Here is a 15,822-nt window from a genome sequence, read left to right on the forward strand (position 1 = left end):
GAAGCATTGAGCCCTGTGCAGTAGGAAAAGGTGGAGCTGCATCCCCTGTGGCTCATCCACATCCCCCCGTTTCCCACATCCCTGTGCCAAATAGAAAGGGAAATCCGGGATTTTTAGCTGCTTTTGATCCCCTCTTGCTCCACACACAACACGGCAGGAAGGGATTAGTTTCCATTTCCTGGCTCCAGCAGCTCACAGGGCTGCCCAGATGGGACCCCCTACACCCCCATTAGGGGCTCCTCAGCTCACAAGTGCCACAGTGCTGGACCCCAAACTGCTGCAACAGCCGTCTCCATCCCGCCTCCCCCTATCCTCACACATCTCCCCAGGGTCCCCAGACGTGCCTCCCAGCTGCTCTGCTCAGTCAGCCCAGGGTCTGGCACTGCAAACAAACCATACTTTCCCTCTTTCCTCACTTGACTGCAGTTTCTAACTTGAGCATAGTTTCCAACATGGGAAGCAGGGTACTATAATGAAAAAAATCCCTAGACTCTCAGAGCAATGCACACAGGAGCCCCTAAAGGGAGACGGAAAGGATGATCAGAAATAGAAGATGATCAGAATAGAAGGTAGTTTTTTGAGGTGCTATTTCCTGGCAGGCAGGAGAGCAAGATCCCTGGATCTCAGGCCACCAGTGTTAACAGGGATATTGCTCTGTGTTTGTTTCACCTGTATCAACATCACAGCCAGACACAACCAAGACTATCGAACGGCTCATCCCAAACTGCACCTCAGTACCTCAAAGTCAAGGGCTTGATCCTGCCGGCTATCCTCTGGAGCACACAGTGCCTAAACGAAAAAGGCGATGACAGCTGTCAGTGGGACGGGATCTGGATTCCCCACTCCCAGGCTTCCAGGGGGAATAAAGACCATGGTGTGCAGCTGCCAAGCACTGCCACAGCCACAGAGCACCTGGGGACAACCCCAGCACAAACCCAGAGAAGCCAGGAAAAGCAGAAGGACACAGGGCAAAAGAGATGCCTGCCAGCATCTGTGCAAAGATGACACAAGAAAGCCAAAAAATCAGCCTTTTGATGTAAACAGCCCTTGGGGTTCACAAAATCAATACTTCACATTAAGACAGAGGAAATTTCTTACCATAGACGCACAGAGGAAGATGATCACCTGAGACGCTGCTCACGACCAGCATTTGAATGGAGGTAATGCTTGAAAGCCTCTGCTCCAGACAACAGTAGCAGGGTATACACTACTGCGCCAGCACCACGCTTCTCTCTCCAGACACTGTGCACGATGCCCCATGCACATGACTCCACGAGCCAAGGATTTAAAAATACCAAGCATCACAAGTTCCATCCAAACCAAACCATCAGCCAGCCTGGCCCATAACATTACAGCATTGTCATATGACAGAGCAAACAGCTCCATCACTGGGCAGGAGGATCTGGTGAGAGCCATCTCTTCATGGCAAGATGGAGCCAATCCTTTCAGCAATTTAAATACTAAAGCAATGCAATTGAAGCACTCCAGGTTCACAACAGACAGAGCCAACACAGAGCTGCATCTGGTTGTCCTGTTACTTGTGCTGTAGTGTCTTACCACCTTGCAAGCACATCGCTTTTTGCAGCAAAATGGTACTTGATTGATAGCCAGCACAGTCACCAAATCAAGCTGTTTCAGGACAGGGCTCCTGGCAGCATAGTGCCTTAGCATTATATGAATGGCTGAATTCAGCCCTACATGAATGCCACAGCACTGCCCTTCTGTGCTTGATGATGCTTAAACAAAAAAGAAAAACTTACTGTCCTACGCATGGGGACACTGGAGCAGAGTGAGGGTCAGTGCATCCACCAAAGCCACATGTTGGTTTTGGACAGGTGCTGAGAGCTCCAAGGCACGTAGGTACTGGCTAAGGAGCAGCTGCACAGCAACTGCGTGCTGACATAAAGACATTTCAGCATCATGGACTTTTTAACAGCAGAATGTATGTGAGCAAGAAGCAGTCACCACATCCGATGGCAGGCAGGTCCAGCTCAAGGCATATAATTGTGTGTCAGGCACATGCAGAGCACACCTCATCCTCAGTATTGCCACTCTCTGCTGTCTCAGCTGCCCTGGGGCTTGCTGACTGCTGCCAAAACATGGGGGTAAATAAATAGGGCCAGCTCGGATAGAGTCCCTGGATGAGAGATACCCAGGGCTAAATCCATGCTATGCTGTCACATCTGTGGCTCTGAATGGGGTGAAACTCCTGTTTCCACTGTGTTTCCAGCTGGCATACTCCAAATCAAGCAGCTGTATCAATGACGGGCTCATTCCCAGGCCAGCCCTGCTCTAGGATGTGGCATGGGAATCCACGCAGATGAGCAATAGGGCCACAGTGGCAGGCAGTTTTCTGCTCTCTGCAGGACAGCCACGGCTAAAGTACCCCTGTGCTCTTGCAAAGACCCCAAGCGGGCACCAAGCAACCCACCTCTGACTGGTGGGCCCAAGCCTCTGACTGGTAGATCAAGTTACCCACAGGCCAAGTGCAGATGCTTGGTGAGAACCACACATCTCAAAATCTGTAAATAAGAACACCCCAGAGGTGATCACCTTCAGGCTGCAATGACAAACCCTTGGGCAGAATGTGAACCCCCAGGGCAGGCTGTGCCCCAGGGAGCTCCACCAGACACTGGTCAAGACTCCAGAGGTCTGCTTTCTCATTTTGCTCTGGCAACCTTTGGCAACAGTCTTACCAACTGCTTATTTAAAGTAACCTTGATATTACTGGCCCAGCAGTCCCATCGCTGCACTTCACTTGTTTATTCAGTCAACACACACACACAGTTGGGGTCATGAAGACTCTGGACACTTCAGTACCAGTGAACCAAACATAGCAGCAATCGGTGACCCTTCTCCCAACCCCTTAAGCCATTGTAAATACTCAGCTACCACACCAACCCTTCCCCTCTCTGAAGCCTCACCAAGGGCTGGAAACAGGGAATGATGCCACCCCAAAAGCTTGCTAAAGGCTCATGGCCGATCCTGTCCATGCCTGCAGCCCATGGGGGTTTAGCTGGCTTGCAGAACAGTGGTTAAATACCCTGCCATGGGACTGATGAAACCAGCCCAGACGTACGGATGTGGCAGGAGGGTTACACATGCTGCCCAGGTGTGCCACAGCAGCACCTTCCAGCACCTGTGCAGGAGCCATGGCCAGGCTTGAAGCTGCCCTATCCATCCATACAAGGCATTACATTGGCTCAGACCTTAGCCTGGCCAGGGCAATTCCCAGAAATCCAAGACTTTACAGCATGCTCCTAAATTTCTGCCCTTGCAGATGAGAATCAACCTGGGAGACTTTTTCCATAGTTTCCAGTTTGCTCCAATAAAATGGGTGACGATTTACCAAAGAGAAACACAGAGCTTGGACACAAGCAGGGACCAAGGGATTTGCTGGTTTTACTGTGATGTGGTCAGGAAACAGTCCTAGCACCCACTTTCAGCTCCTCCCTCTTGATAACATCTACCATATGCAGGCAGTGGAAAAGAAACAGTCTTTGATATGAACATGATAGTGTGATTCACTGCAAGGCTGTTTGCAGCTATCACTTCACCCCAGAACTTGGTGCATGGCTTCACCCTGTGACAAACAGAAGCACTAGCCCCATTGGCTCTTAGTTAAAGCCTTTCTGCACACAACGGCCACAGACTGGCAGAGCCACAGCAAAAGAGCACAGGGATGCTGCTGGGGTTGCAGGAGATGTCAAGTGTCTCAGCAGGGCTTGGTTGCAGCAAGCATTCATCAGCAGGACGAGAGGTTTTCACACTGTGCAACCCAACTCCTCACCAACTCACCCCATGGTCCAAAGGCACCCGCTGTGTCTGTGCCCCACATGCAGCCCCTGGGAGGGAGCTGAGCCCCACTAACCCAACATCTACCTCCAGCCTTGGGGATTCAGTGTTCTAAGCTTGGTGAGGAAGGTGTGTTTCCAGCTCCTTTACAGTGCTATGAGGACAGCCATCACTGCTGCTGTGGGACATGACCCTTGAGTGCCAGATTGAGTCCAGGGGCTGGCCTTGGTGCCCATAGACCAAGTAGATACTTTCACCCATTAGTGCGCAGGAAGTAACACCATTCCCACCTACTCCTGCACAGATTAATTAGGTGTCATTTATGCAGCACTCCAAGGTGATACCAGTGCTGCAGACAGGAACAACCAAACTGGAAATAGTAGTTCATCACTGCTGATCTGAAAGCTTTTCTTCTATGTGCCAAAGGATAACATTTCACCCAATATACCTGGGTTGCAGTCAGCTAAAACACTTAAAGCTTGACTGAACAAGATCTCAAATGCATCAGGGAATAAGCCTGTGCTACAGTAAACATGGGAACTAATAATTTGTTCCCATCTCCAACTCTTCAGAGCCTGACCCTAGGGTCAAACCAAGCTTTTACCTTCTCCTGTATTCCAGTACCTGGGAAAAAAGAATATTAGAGGAATAAAGTAGCATGTGAAATTTATCTAATTAACCCACTGGAATGGAAAATATTTGCTAACTACTTTGAAGTTGAACCTACTGTACTTATTAGGACATCACAGAGGAGAAAGGAAGGAAGTGAAGATGGGGAGACCACCGGGACAGTTTCCAGAGGATGCAACTGCCTAAGCAGCAGAGTTTCACCTGGTCATGACTCTTCTCCATCTACAGAGCTGCATTAAGTGTCCAACTCAGACACAGCTGTGCTGGAAGAGACCAAAGGCTGTGTGTATTCCTCTCTAACTTGCCATTTACTGGACACTGCAACAAGGGAATATTTCCCAGTGATTTTTCACTGTGACAAAGGGCTAAGCATTAGTCTGGAATGCACAACCATGAGTGGGCCAACTGACCAGGAAGGAGGGAGGTATTGAGACTGCACATGGCCTGGGCAGAAGCACCCACCACTGTGTGACATCAGCCCACTGTTCCCTTCCAGCTCTGCAGGCTCCAGTGCACACGGAGTGGGTATTGCTGACAAAAGAACTGCCCATAGAGCTCCATCGTGTTAGGCAACTGCCTGGGATGCCACAAAAGCTGCTATAGCACTTGTAACAGTCCGTTCATTGATTTCCCCATTTCCCAGATATAGAAACTTTTGTTCTTTTATTAGCAAAGCTTTGGAAATCCCTACCCATAATAGCAAGAGAGGAACCCTGGGAAATTTTGCAACTGCTGTGGCTGAATTATGAAAGGGAAGGAATGATGGCCCCACTGAAAGCCAGAAAGAGAAACAGAAACGAGAGACACCTCTGCCTGACACGCACCTCACGTTCCCCTTTCAGCTGACCACATGGGCACAAGCAGCCCATGTCCCTCCATCCCCTCCAGTGGTCTACTGCCTGCTGTTGAAATGCTCCCCAAAGGAGCCCCACTCCATGCTGGGACAGAGCAGTTTTCCTGAAAAACAGGAGTACAAGATGTTGCTCACCACAGGCGGCAAGGCACTTCAGAAAGAGGGGAGCTTGCTGACTGGGCATGATACTCCTTTGGCAAATGGCAGGGAGGGCTGTAAAGTGCCAATTCAACTTCAGCAATGCACTCACTACCCCAGAATATCCTTTGCAAAGGACAGCAGGGCTAGGAACTGGTGAGTGATGGAGCTGAAACCAGCAATGCTGGGAAAACCTCCAGCTCCCTTCCTTTGAAGCTGATTTGGTTTACTCTGTCCCACCCCTGCCTCTTGCACACTTGCAACAGGCCAGGAAGGCAGCGCTGGGCCAGCCTGCTGCAGAGAAGGGAGGGTCTGACCACTTGTTAGGACATTCCCTGAATAATTCAGTTTCTGGACCCCCATCTCTTAGTAAAACTTTCTCTGGGTTCAGGCACCTAAAGGTCCCCATGAAATATAGCTCCTAAACTTTTTCCCAACCTGCTTGTTCCATCTCCAAGAAGAAAGGCCATTAGTGAGTCTGAAAGCCCTGAAATAAAAGGGGAAATGCCAACACAGCTCCCTCCAGGTACCCATGCAAACTGTCAGAAGTGAAGGCAGGGAGATGAGCAGGTACTCGCATGCAGTGTGAGCATCAGACACCAAACCCTGGCTGGCTGGGGGAATCTTTCAGCTATGAAAGAAGAGTCTTCCCATCACTCCACAGACAGAAACACCGCTTAGGACTTCCCCGCTGGCTTTTCCCCACTGGCCCATGGTTTGCAGCAGAGGGAGGCGCCAGCTCCATGGTGCACAGGAGCTGCTATGCCCCCACTTTCCAGGAATGGAATACAGGGCAAACATCCTCAGCGCCGAAGCAGCAGCACACAAGCACAGAGAGGCAGAGCAATCCCTAATCCACCTCCTGGTCACAGGTGCTGCCAGCCAGTGCTAACCCCTGAGGATCCCATCCTGCTCTGCTAAAGCCCAAGAGAGCAGTGGATGAAAGCATCAGTGGAGCCCTGTGCTGGGATAGGTGATCACAGCCATGAAACATACACAGTGCACATCCAGAGCCTCAATTTAAATGGAAACGGGGATGCTGGAGACCATGCACCCAGCCTAACCTCAGGTAGTTTCCACAAGAAAAGCGCTAACCCTTTCAGTCTTGCACAATGGAGCCAACATGCCAGCAATGACCCAAGGGTTGGGGATGCCCCCATGTTCCAGATTACTGACCAGTGCCCCACTGTGACACAACCAAAAATCCCACCAACCTTTAAAACAGCGCACAACCACCTCAAAAATACTTTTCTTTTGTGCAGTAAACCCAGGAACGTGATTAGCAGCAGAGATCATTTCCAAGCAACCCAGCGTTCAGTCCCAGCCACTGCCCACGTCTCCAGCTTAGGTTTCCTTGCTCTGCCGAGAGGGAAGTGAAGCCTCCACCCGTCAGGCAGACCCTGAGGATCCCCTGGTGCTGCATCACAGGCCACAGAGAAATCCAGCACCAGATCGCACTACTGAGCAGGAATGGGGCTTGCACAGCGTAAGCCTTAAGAAACCTGCTGCTTAAAGAATGAAGCTACATGAAAAGCAAGCGCCGAGCCGCGGGCTCCCCGGCACCCGCCGCCCGGCCCCTCATAGCGGCTGCTGGAGGCACCCGGCTCTCGGGGCGCCTTTCCCGGCACACCCCTCCAGCTCTGCAGTGGCCATCGCAGTATCCTCATCAGAGCAGCAGCACAGGAGGTCCTGGCAAGCCCGGGGGGGCTTCTAAATATAGGAGGCTCCCTGCAAGTCCCCTGATCCTGCAGAGGCTGCTGTGCTTCCTGCCCCTGCCAAGATCCAACACACTGCCCTGCAAGAAAGTCCTCCCTGCTCCCAGGGAAGCAAGCTCCTTTCTGTACTGTCATTTCACCTCTTCAAACACAAAAATGATGTTGAAGAGAAGGTGACATATCAACCATGATATCAACCATGACATATCAATTGTTTCCCATCAAGAAAATCCAGATTTAAGGCTCCTGCAGTGACAATACAAACACTGAACACACAGAGCAAGAACATGGCATTTCCCTGCTCCAAAATCAAAGGAAGTTCTGCCTTGAATTTTAACAGCACCTGGATCACATCCAAAACCCTTACACAGGTGGGACACCAACTGCTCACCACCTACCCCTCTGGAAAACAAGGTCCCTATTTTGGGTTCTGCAGTAGCTTTACCACAGGTTGCCTTCTTGTACGACAGATATGTGGCATATTTCTGTGAGGGGCAGAGTTAAGATGACAAGAGGAGCCCTCAGCAGGAATCCCCTGACCCAAGACACATCAGGAAACCTCCATCTCACTGCTGCAACCAGCACCATTTTTTGCCTTGTGGACCAAGCCCTATTCTACAATGGCTGCACCTGCAGCACAGCAGCAGAGCGAGAGGGCAGGATCGATGCCCACACAGACGGGAGATGAGGCAAGGCAGGCATCACGGTGTGCCTCCCAGGTTTCACACACACCAGCTGCTCCAAGGCAGTTGAGCTAGGACATACATGGCAAACACTCCCTTTCACACTGAGCTGCAACACAAGGCTTTTTCCATGTAGGAAGGCTTCCCCTCCCTCCCAAACTCCTCCTTTCAATTTGGTGCCTTGGATGTGGCAAATGCAAGACATGGTCTGTCCCAAAATACACTACTTCAGAGAGGAAACAGTCACATCTGGAGGCAGTGCCAGCTCTTGGCATCTTTAACTTTGCCAGAAGTTCATCACACCTGGACAGTGCTGGGGTAGGGTCACAGCACCTCTCCTTGCATACCCACCCCATCCCTGCAGCTGAAAATGGGCTGGCAGCTCACTTGCCTTCTACTTACATCATCATCCTGCACGCTCAGGGGGATATCCAACATGCACATCTGCACAGGCTGCACCAGAGCCTTCTGCACGTTGAACAAAGGTTTTGCCTCCATCTTCCCAGGGATGGAGGGGCTGCTCATTCTCCTCTCTCTCCTCTGCCACTCCTCTTCCAGGAGCAGGTCCAGCCCAGACAGCAAAACAGATATGAGATTTCTCCCTGCTCGATTTTGTCAGCACATCTTGTCAACAGCTGATGCTTCTGCTGCTGTAAGAGGTCGTATTTCCTTCCTTGCAAATCAAAGAGCAGTGAGGAGCTGCACCAAGAGGCTGTGTGTGCGCGTGTGTGAGCAAGTGCGCCTGTGTGTGTGAGTGTGCATGTAGCCAGCGATGTTCCTGAGGCTGGGGAAGCAGCCCCCTGCAAGCATGCCACGGCACACTGCCTTATTCCAGCCCCTCTTTTCTTTCAGGGCAAGCTCTGTTGGCTCCAGCTGCTGCTCTGCACTGATGCGAGGTTTTCAGCCTCATCTATATGCACAGCACTTGCAAACCCCGTGCATTGTCCCAGAGACACAACAGGTCCTGCCTGCTGTTGATTTCAGATTATGCTCACAGTGTCTGCAGCAGCTACAGCATTTCACTCTGGCTTTTGTGGCAAGCAGACAAGCAGAGCTGGAAAGATGAGAGGGTGTGAGAAAGAGAGCATGAATGATAGGAGCTACAGCCTCCCTTTTTCATTCCATCTCTCTTCCACCCCTGCTTTCCATTGTCCACGGCAGTTTCAGCTCAACGCCCTCCTGTACTCCAAAGACCATAGTGAGGCTTAAATAATTCACATCCAGATAGTGCTTGGGAGCCTATGGCAGTGCAGTGTGGCACTAAAAGACAGTGAATATTGATGTGCAGGTCAATCCTGATGGGAAGTTTTGCCCAGGTGAGTATGGCACCGGTTGACTTTCCATCAGAGAGAGACAGCAATTCTGAAACAGTTTTGCTAAAAAGAGTATGGCACAAAATGGGGTGGTTTTGCTACAAAGGGCATCTTCCTACAGAATGCACACCAACAGGAGCAGTAGGATGAGAGAGTAGACATGGAGCAATGTATATCTCACAGGTGTTACAACTCTCACAAAAAAGAGTAAACCTGAAGCCAAGTCTGTGAGCCATTTTCTCACCCTCATCAGCTGCAGAGACCAGGCTTAGTAACAGGGGAAGACATCCCTTCAGTGAAGACAGCAGTAGACAGAAGCAGTTTGGTGGGTTCATCAGCCACACCCAGCAAGGGGACTCATTGGGACCAGTTAAGCACGAACACAGGGGGTGCAAAATGCCAGGGCAAGTCAATACAAAGTCCTCGTTGCCCTCAAACAAACAGGAGTTTATGTCCTTCGAGCTGCCCTTCTTGCTAAGCCCAGGAGGGATGATAAGTAGGCAGTAGGCATTTTTAAGTGGTTTCCCATGACTGCAGGCAGCAGCAGGTCCCACTCTGGGGGCTGCCCTTTGTCAGGCAAAGGTCTGGGACAGGGCAGCTCTGTCCCGGCTTTCCCAAAACCAGCTGCTGCCTTGAGGCCACAGGCACAGTGTGTGGCATGCCCGTGTCTCAGAGGAGAGCAAGAAGCCCTGCTGAGCCCGGCATTCCTGTGGTGTTAGGTAAGCTGGGCTGGGCCAGCCCTGCTCAGCACCCAGCCAGAGAGGGGCTGAGTCATTACCCCAGGAGCCAGAGCTGGCTGAGATGCAGGGGTTCGACAGGTCTCACACACACTTGCAGAGCTGGGCACCTTCCCAGTGCACTGGTGCGGAGTGTGGGACTGCAGCAGGGTCCAGCCGATCGTTCCTGGGAGAAACACAAGGGTGAAAAAACCAGTGTTTACATCCTGCAGGAATGGGAATTCATGTACAAGCCTGAAACAAGGCCAGATGGGATTAAACCCACCATAAAATATGTTTTAACTGGAAAGTAGGCAGATTTTTCAATCACTGTATAGCTGAGATGAGCAGCAGCAACAACACAGAGGGCAAAGCTGCAGCAGCCCTGGGAATGGCTTTGCAGGAGAAGAGCGAGGGGACATCACAGCTCAGGACATGGACAAAGCAGTATTTCCAGGGCCATCTCCTAGCTTCTGGCTGACAGCATTTTGGCAACTGTCTGGCTCTTTCCATCACAGAGAGGTAGTGCCACAGCCCAAGAAACACCCTGGCATGCCCAGTCAATATCCTTCTACATGGGTAATGTCTTGGTGACTCAATACAACATGTACTCCCAAGGAGGACAGTCCCACATTTCACACTGCTATCATAACAAAATCTGTCCCCTGCACAGAGAGTTCCCATAGCTCTGATTCCAGCAAATGTGACTCAAACCTTTGCCTCAGCTGAAGCCCAGGTTACTCGCCTCCCCACAACAGCAGGTAGGCAGAACGTGGCTTTCCAATAACAATCTTCCAGTAACAAGCTGGGCTTGGCCAGATGGAATTGCACCTTCCAAAGGGCCTAAGTGACTGCATCAACATCCTTAGAAGGACACAGATTTCAGAGTCTGGTGCCAGAGTCTCCAAGGGCTACCATCCCCAGGAACCCACTTATCACCCTGTTCAGCAGCTATTCTTTACCATGGGAACAGTAGTCCCTGCAAAGGTGGTGTGGAGGTGTAGCAGTCCCATCATCCACAGGTGCCCAGGTCTGCGGGGGCTCCCCTGGACTTCACGGTAACAGCAAGGGATAGACAGCAGAGTTTGCTACCCCAGAGCACAGACTTCTGGCAGGAGCTCAGTCTGCTCTACTGGTCTCCAGAACATGGCACCGTTCCGCCAGGCAGCTGTAGACACCAGAGGGTTGCCCTCAACCTTCTGGAAAAGTCACAAGCCAAGCGACCAGACTGCGAAGGAAAGCAAAACTACAAGTGCAGAGTCCCAGGAGAGACTCCAGGCAGCACAGCAGTGGCTGAACAAAAGAACAGCCAGGCTGGAGAACCACCTCCAGCTAACAGGAACAGGACACAGCAGACAGGGGCTGGTGGGACACAAGAGCTGCTGTGTAGGGAAGGTTTCAGTCAAAGGTAACCAGCCAGACGTGGGTATTCACACAGTCCCAGAGACAGCACAAAACCTTCTCCTCATGCCAACTTCTACACATCCACCCACCGGTCTCCCCAGACACCTGCCTAAGTCACTGGGGAACATAACATTCCTTCAGCAGAAACAGGCAAAGTGGTTTTGAATCAGGAGATTTTCTGCAGAATTACAAAGCAATGATTTCCCCAGCATCAAATCAACCCAGACAGGATGATCCGATGCAGGTTTCTGAATGACAGCCTCATCCTACTGCTCCTACAGTCTGCCTGGCATGAGTGCCTACAATCTCAGATCCTCCAGCAACAGCAGCAGAGTACCTTAAACACACCACTGCACTGATAGCAGAAGAGCCATTCTTACAGACAGGATGCACCCACTCACTGCTGGAGCCCAGCAGCAGTGCATTCAAGCCCAAGGAGTGGGGAAGCCCTGCAAAGGGTGCAGGAGAAATCTCCCCCTGGTACCACCTTGGCACAGTGGCCACTTCTGGTAGGCAGGGAAGCCCTAGCACAGCCACCAATGCTTCCCCATTTCATTTTGCACTAGAGCTCTATTGTTTCCTGCATATCCAGCTGAGCAGATAAAGCACATCATGAGACCTAACTGCTTAGCAACCATTACTGGAAAAACACTGTTTTCCAGCAAGTTTTGGCAGGAACAGAACAACTGCAGGGCAAATAAACTGTGATCCCTATGCTGTATGCATCCTGCTCCAAACTGCTTTACTGCTGCCCCAGGGAGAAATGGACTGCTGCACTGGGAAGTGCACCCATTCCTTAAGGTATGAACAGCCTCTGCCACCCTCCACGCACACCACTTTGGGCACACCGTGATGGACCAGGACTGAATCCTTGCATAGGTGGATACACTCATGCATAGGAGGATCTCAGTGCCCAGCATAGCTGCAATGTCATAAACATTCAGAATGATCCAAGAACTGGTGATCAACCTCTCCCACCACATTGGTTGTTCCTTACACCAAGTGATTCACAAGGACAAAGGCCCACCTAAGAAGGGCTGATGTCAATGCTTGATGCAGTCAAGCAAAGACTTACACAAAACTAAAGAATTTCCACAGAAATAACAATGGCAAGTTTGTTTTTCAAAGGAAATTGCAACTCCATGTGTTGTCCGCAAGCCCAAATGTCATGGCATCCTACACATGCACCATTTCATTTTGAAACAACACAAACCAACTGGTTTATTTTCACTGTGCAAGGCTGATAGAAAGGCAAAGAGGAAACAAAGCAGCATGACGGGTGAAAGGCAAATGGAAAATCCCAACAGTTCTTCCCCTTTAACAGTTCTCGGTAACAGAAAGGGGAAACCTGCTTTCAAAAATACAGAAATCCCAACCTGAAGCATCCCCCTGAAGAAATCTGGCATTTACAGAAAGCCTGTGGATAGATCTAGAGGCAGATACAGGAAGCAGATAAGAAGATGGATGCCTAGTGGGACTTGCAGGAGACAGAAGGATACTGATTTCTTAGTGAAAATCAAACACATCTTGATACATAAGTTCATAGGTGCTTCTGTATATCCCATTTGAAATCCATCTGCTTTGTCCCAAATGAGTCGTGAGAAGAAATCTCATTACAAATCCCACTGCACTCTTGTTCTGATGTATTTATTTGAAGAAGCCACCCTTGTTCCTTCCAAGTTACTCCCAACAGTGGCCACAGCTCATGCTGCAACTCAGGCCTCTGGAAAGCCCATCTGCCATTCACTATCCTGAGGCGGATAAATTCCCATGCTCCCCAGAAGAGGTACATATGCAAAATTAATTTGCAATCAAGCCCGTGCGAAGCATGGGGCGGCCTTTTAATAGCTGCAGAGTAGCCACTATCCATGCAAAGGGAAGCCAACAAGCATTAGAGGGGGAGTGGGGGACACCAATTAGTCTTCTTGGGATTCCTCCACACAATTGTCACTTGGGGGATTTCAATTTTCACACTCTCCTGAGGGCAGAGAGTGCACACTGGGAGCCATCATATCCCAGAGGGGAGGGATGGGGACATTTCCCAGTGGCCACCCCTATGGTCCTGTGATGCAGCTGTGATGGACCAGTCTCCATGGAGACTGTCACTGCAGCAACAGAGACCAGAGGTGCAGTTCATGGCACTGCAAGAAGATGCAAGCGAGGACAAAGACCACCTGTCTCCCATAGAAGAGGGACCATCAGGTACCCATGTGCCTCATTTCTGCTTCTGAGACCATTTCCCTGCATTGGCAGGATAAAAGGGTTCTGCTGCTTGTGATCCAGCTGCCTCATCCCAGGCTGAAAGCACTTTATCCTGATGAAATCAGTCCCACAGGAGCTGATAATATTGAGCTGTCACAGTGGGTAGAGCATCGGGAGGGAGCCATGCTCAAAGCTGTCATGGCAACAGTTTATTGAGTTTCCATAACCACCCTCTCTCCAGGTAGGGACAGATCCCAGGCTGGGGACACTGATGCAATGTCCTCTGCCTTTACAGGAGGCCCCACCAGAGCAGCATACAACCCGGGAGGTGGAACGGCCTCCCTCCAGCACCATACTGGTCCCCTTGCCACATACAGAGAACAGCCTTCAACTGTCTGTGCTGTAAACAGGATGAAACTCAGCCCTGGAGGCCCACCATTGATTTTCACTGCCTAACTACAGGAATGCTTTACAATCTAGTAACTAAACACCCTTTTAAGCAGCACCGGGAAGTGCAGAGGGGATCTGTGCAGTTAGATCCCCCCCAGGCAGTGCCTGGCTCCAAGAGGTGCTGCTAAATTCCACAAAAGCTGGGCTGCGACTCCTGCAGTAGCTGATGCCACGTCAGTGGTGGCCCCTGCAGAGGCAGGTTGAATCCCACCAAGAAACACAGAACGCTGGCTGCAGGTCACTGGCCAGCGTGCAAAGGAGTGAGCAGGCCTTGCCTGGGAAAATGGTGCCCACACGTAAAAACTTGTCAGGACTTGAGCCCTGAAATATTGACAAATATCACTGCATTTCAAACTCTTCCTAATTACCACCTGGTCATAACTGTAGGTGTTTCCTTGCAAGAGACAGACTGCTTTGGCCAAAATACATAAACATTTCATAGAAAAATGTGAATTTCATCCTAGGAGAGAGAATATATCTCAGTATCCTGTTTGCAAAATGTTTCAAGATTATATCCCACCTCTCTAGTTTGCAGCAACAGCCAGTATGAAAACAAAAATAAACCTTTCTGGGAATGTGAAGTCCCAGCTTCCCAGCCAGCCCCAGGTAGCCCAGAGCCACATAGCATCTCCAGGTGAGGGCGAGAAACCTCTGTCCAGTGAGCTCAGAGGACACTGCTATGCCACGACAGGGACAGGCATTGGCGCAGCTGTGGGCACTATGACCAGGCCTCCTCCAAGCACCATAGGAGGGGCTGTGCCATTGTACAACATACAGGTGCCTGGCTGATGCCTCATCTGACCAAAGTCTCTTGGGATCCAGATCCGCCTCCAAATGGAATGGCAGGGATATCTGCAGCAGTTAGCCACAGGACAAGGGCCTGTGCTGCAGCAGGAGGGAGACAAATGCCTTTTCACCAGCAGAAACGCACCTTCCCCAGACTGTCTAAGCATTTATCAGTAATCTCCCCTTCCCTTCTCTTCCATCAGTTAATCACACAGCACTGCTGATTGCCAGACGTAGTATTTTTCACGATGGGTTAGGAATGCAGAGACACAGGATGGGCACTTTGTCAGAAGACACAATACTGCCAGCAATCCCCATCAGTGCCACCTGCAGTGACGGAGCACGAAGCTGGGCTCACCCTTCTGAAACAAAACTCTCCCTTCCTTTCAGTGTTTATTCCACAGGGGAGCAAAACAGACTGCCCTCCAAGATCACTGGGACAGCAACCTGTCCAATTCCCCCATACAAGGGACAAGGTTCACAAACCCACCACACCGAGGCACCATGCTTGCACCAACCTCCTTATACTGGTGCCACAGAGGACAGCACAGCCACCAGAAGTGCCAGCCTGTCACTATGGAAATGCTGAATGGGAGGGTTTGAAGCCTGCTGGGACTTTCAACAGTGCCCTTCATACAAATGCTCAGGGCTCATGGTTGTTTAGGAGGAGATTTGCGATCCCCTTGGCCTGCTGGGCATGAGGCAACTAACATGGGACTTCTGCCAGGATAAAAGAAAACACCTGGAGAAAGGACATCCCCTTCTTCTCCAAACTCCACACAGGCAGAGCTCAGCCCCATCCTGTGGCTGCTTCTGCCCCGGGCCAGCTGTCCTCTCCTGTTGTGACCACCAGGTCTGAAGCAGTGGGTTCCTGGGTCTGCACAATCAATGCTTCTGCATGCCTTGAACAGCACCACCATGGGAAGACTCCTTCACCCCCCCTCCCCAAGCAAATCTGACCACTGCTCCCACCGGGGATGCCCTGCCTCCTTGGCAAAGGGCTAGAAAGCAGCCGAGGGCTGGCTGTATTCCTATTCCAACAGGCACAATGCAGCAGCCCATCTGACCAGGAAGCTCTCACCTGCCCTGGACCTTGCCGTGCCACCCCAGCTGCCACTGTTGCTTTTCATGTCAGTG

General features: G+C 50.9%; 1 protein-coding gene across 3 annotated transcripts in view; it reads right to left on the minus strand.

Moving 5' to 3' along the window:
* RALGDS (ral guanine nucleotide dissociation stimulator) overlaps positions 1-15,822 on the minus strand; it is a 57,135-nt gene that overhangs the window by 35,823 nt on the left and 5,490 nt on the right. The window contains exon 1 of one of the 3 annotated variants that reach the window (XM_031043193.2): positions 8,217-8,575. The exons of 1 other annotated variant lie outside the window; for it this stretch is intronic. In XM_031043193.2, coding sequence (XP_030899053.1) covers positions 8,217-8,339 — 123 coding nt within the window. In that variant the 5' untranslated portion in view covers positions 8,340-8,575. Of the gene's footprint in view, positions 1-1,098; positions 1,119-8,216; positions 8,576-15,822 lie in introns of those variants that run through there. One more of the 3 variants, XM_031043196.2, reaches the window with a different exon arrangement.

This window comes from Melopsittacus undulatus, chromosome 11 (genome assembly GCF_012275295.1).
Source record: "Melopsittacus undulatus isolate bMelUnd1 chromosome 11, bMelUnd1.mat.Z, whole genome shotgun sequence".
NCBI lineage: Eukaryota > Metazoa > Chordata > Aves > Psittaciformes > Psittaculidae > Melopsittacus > Melopsittacus undulatus.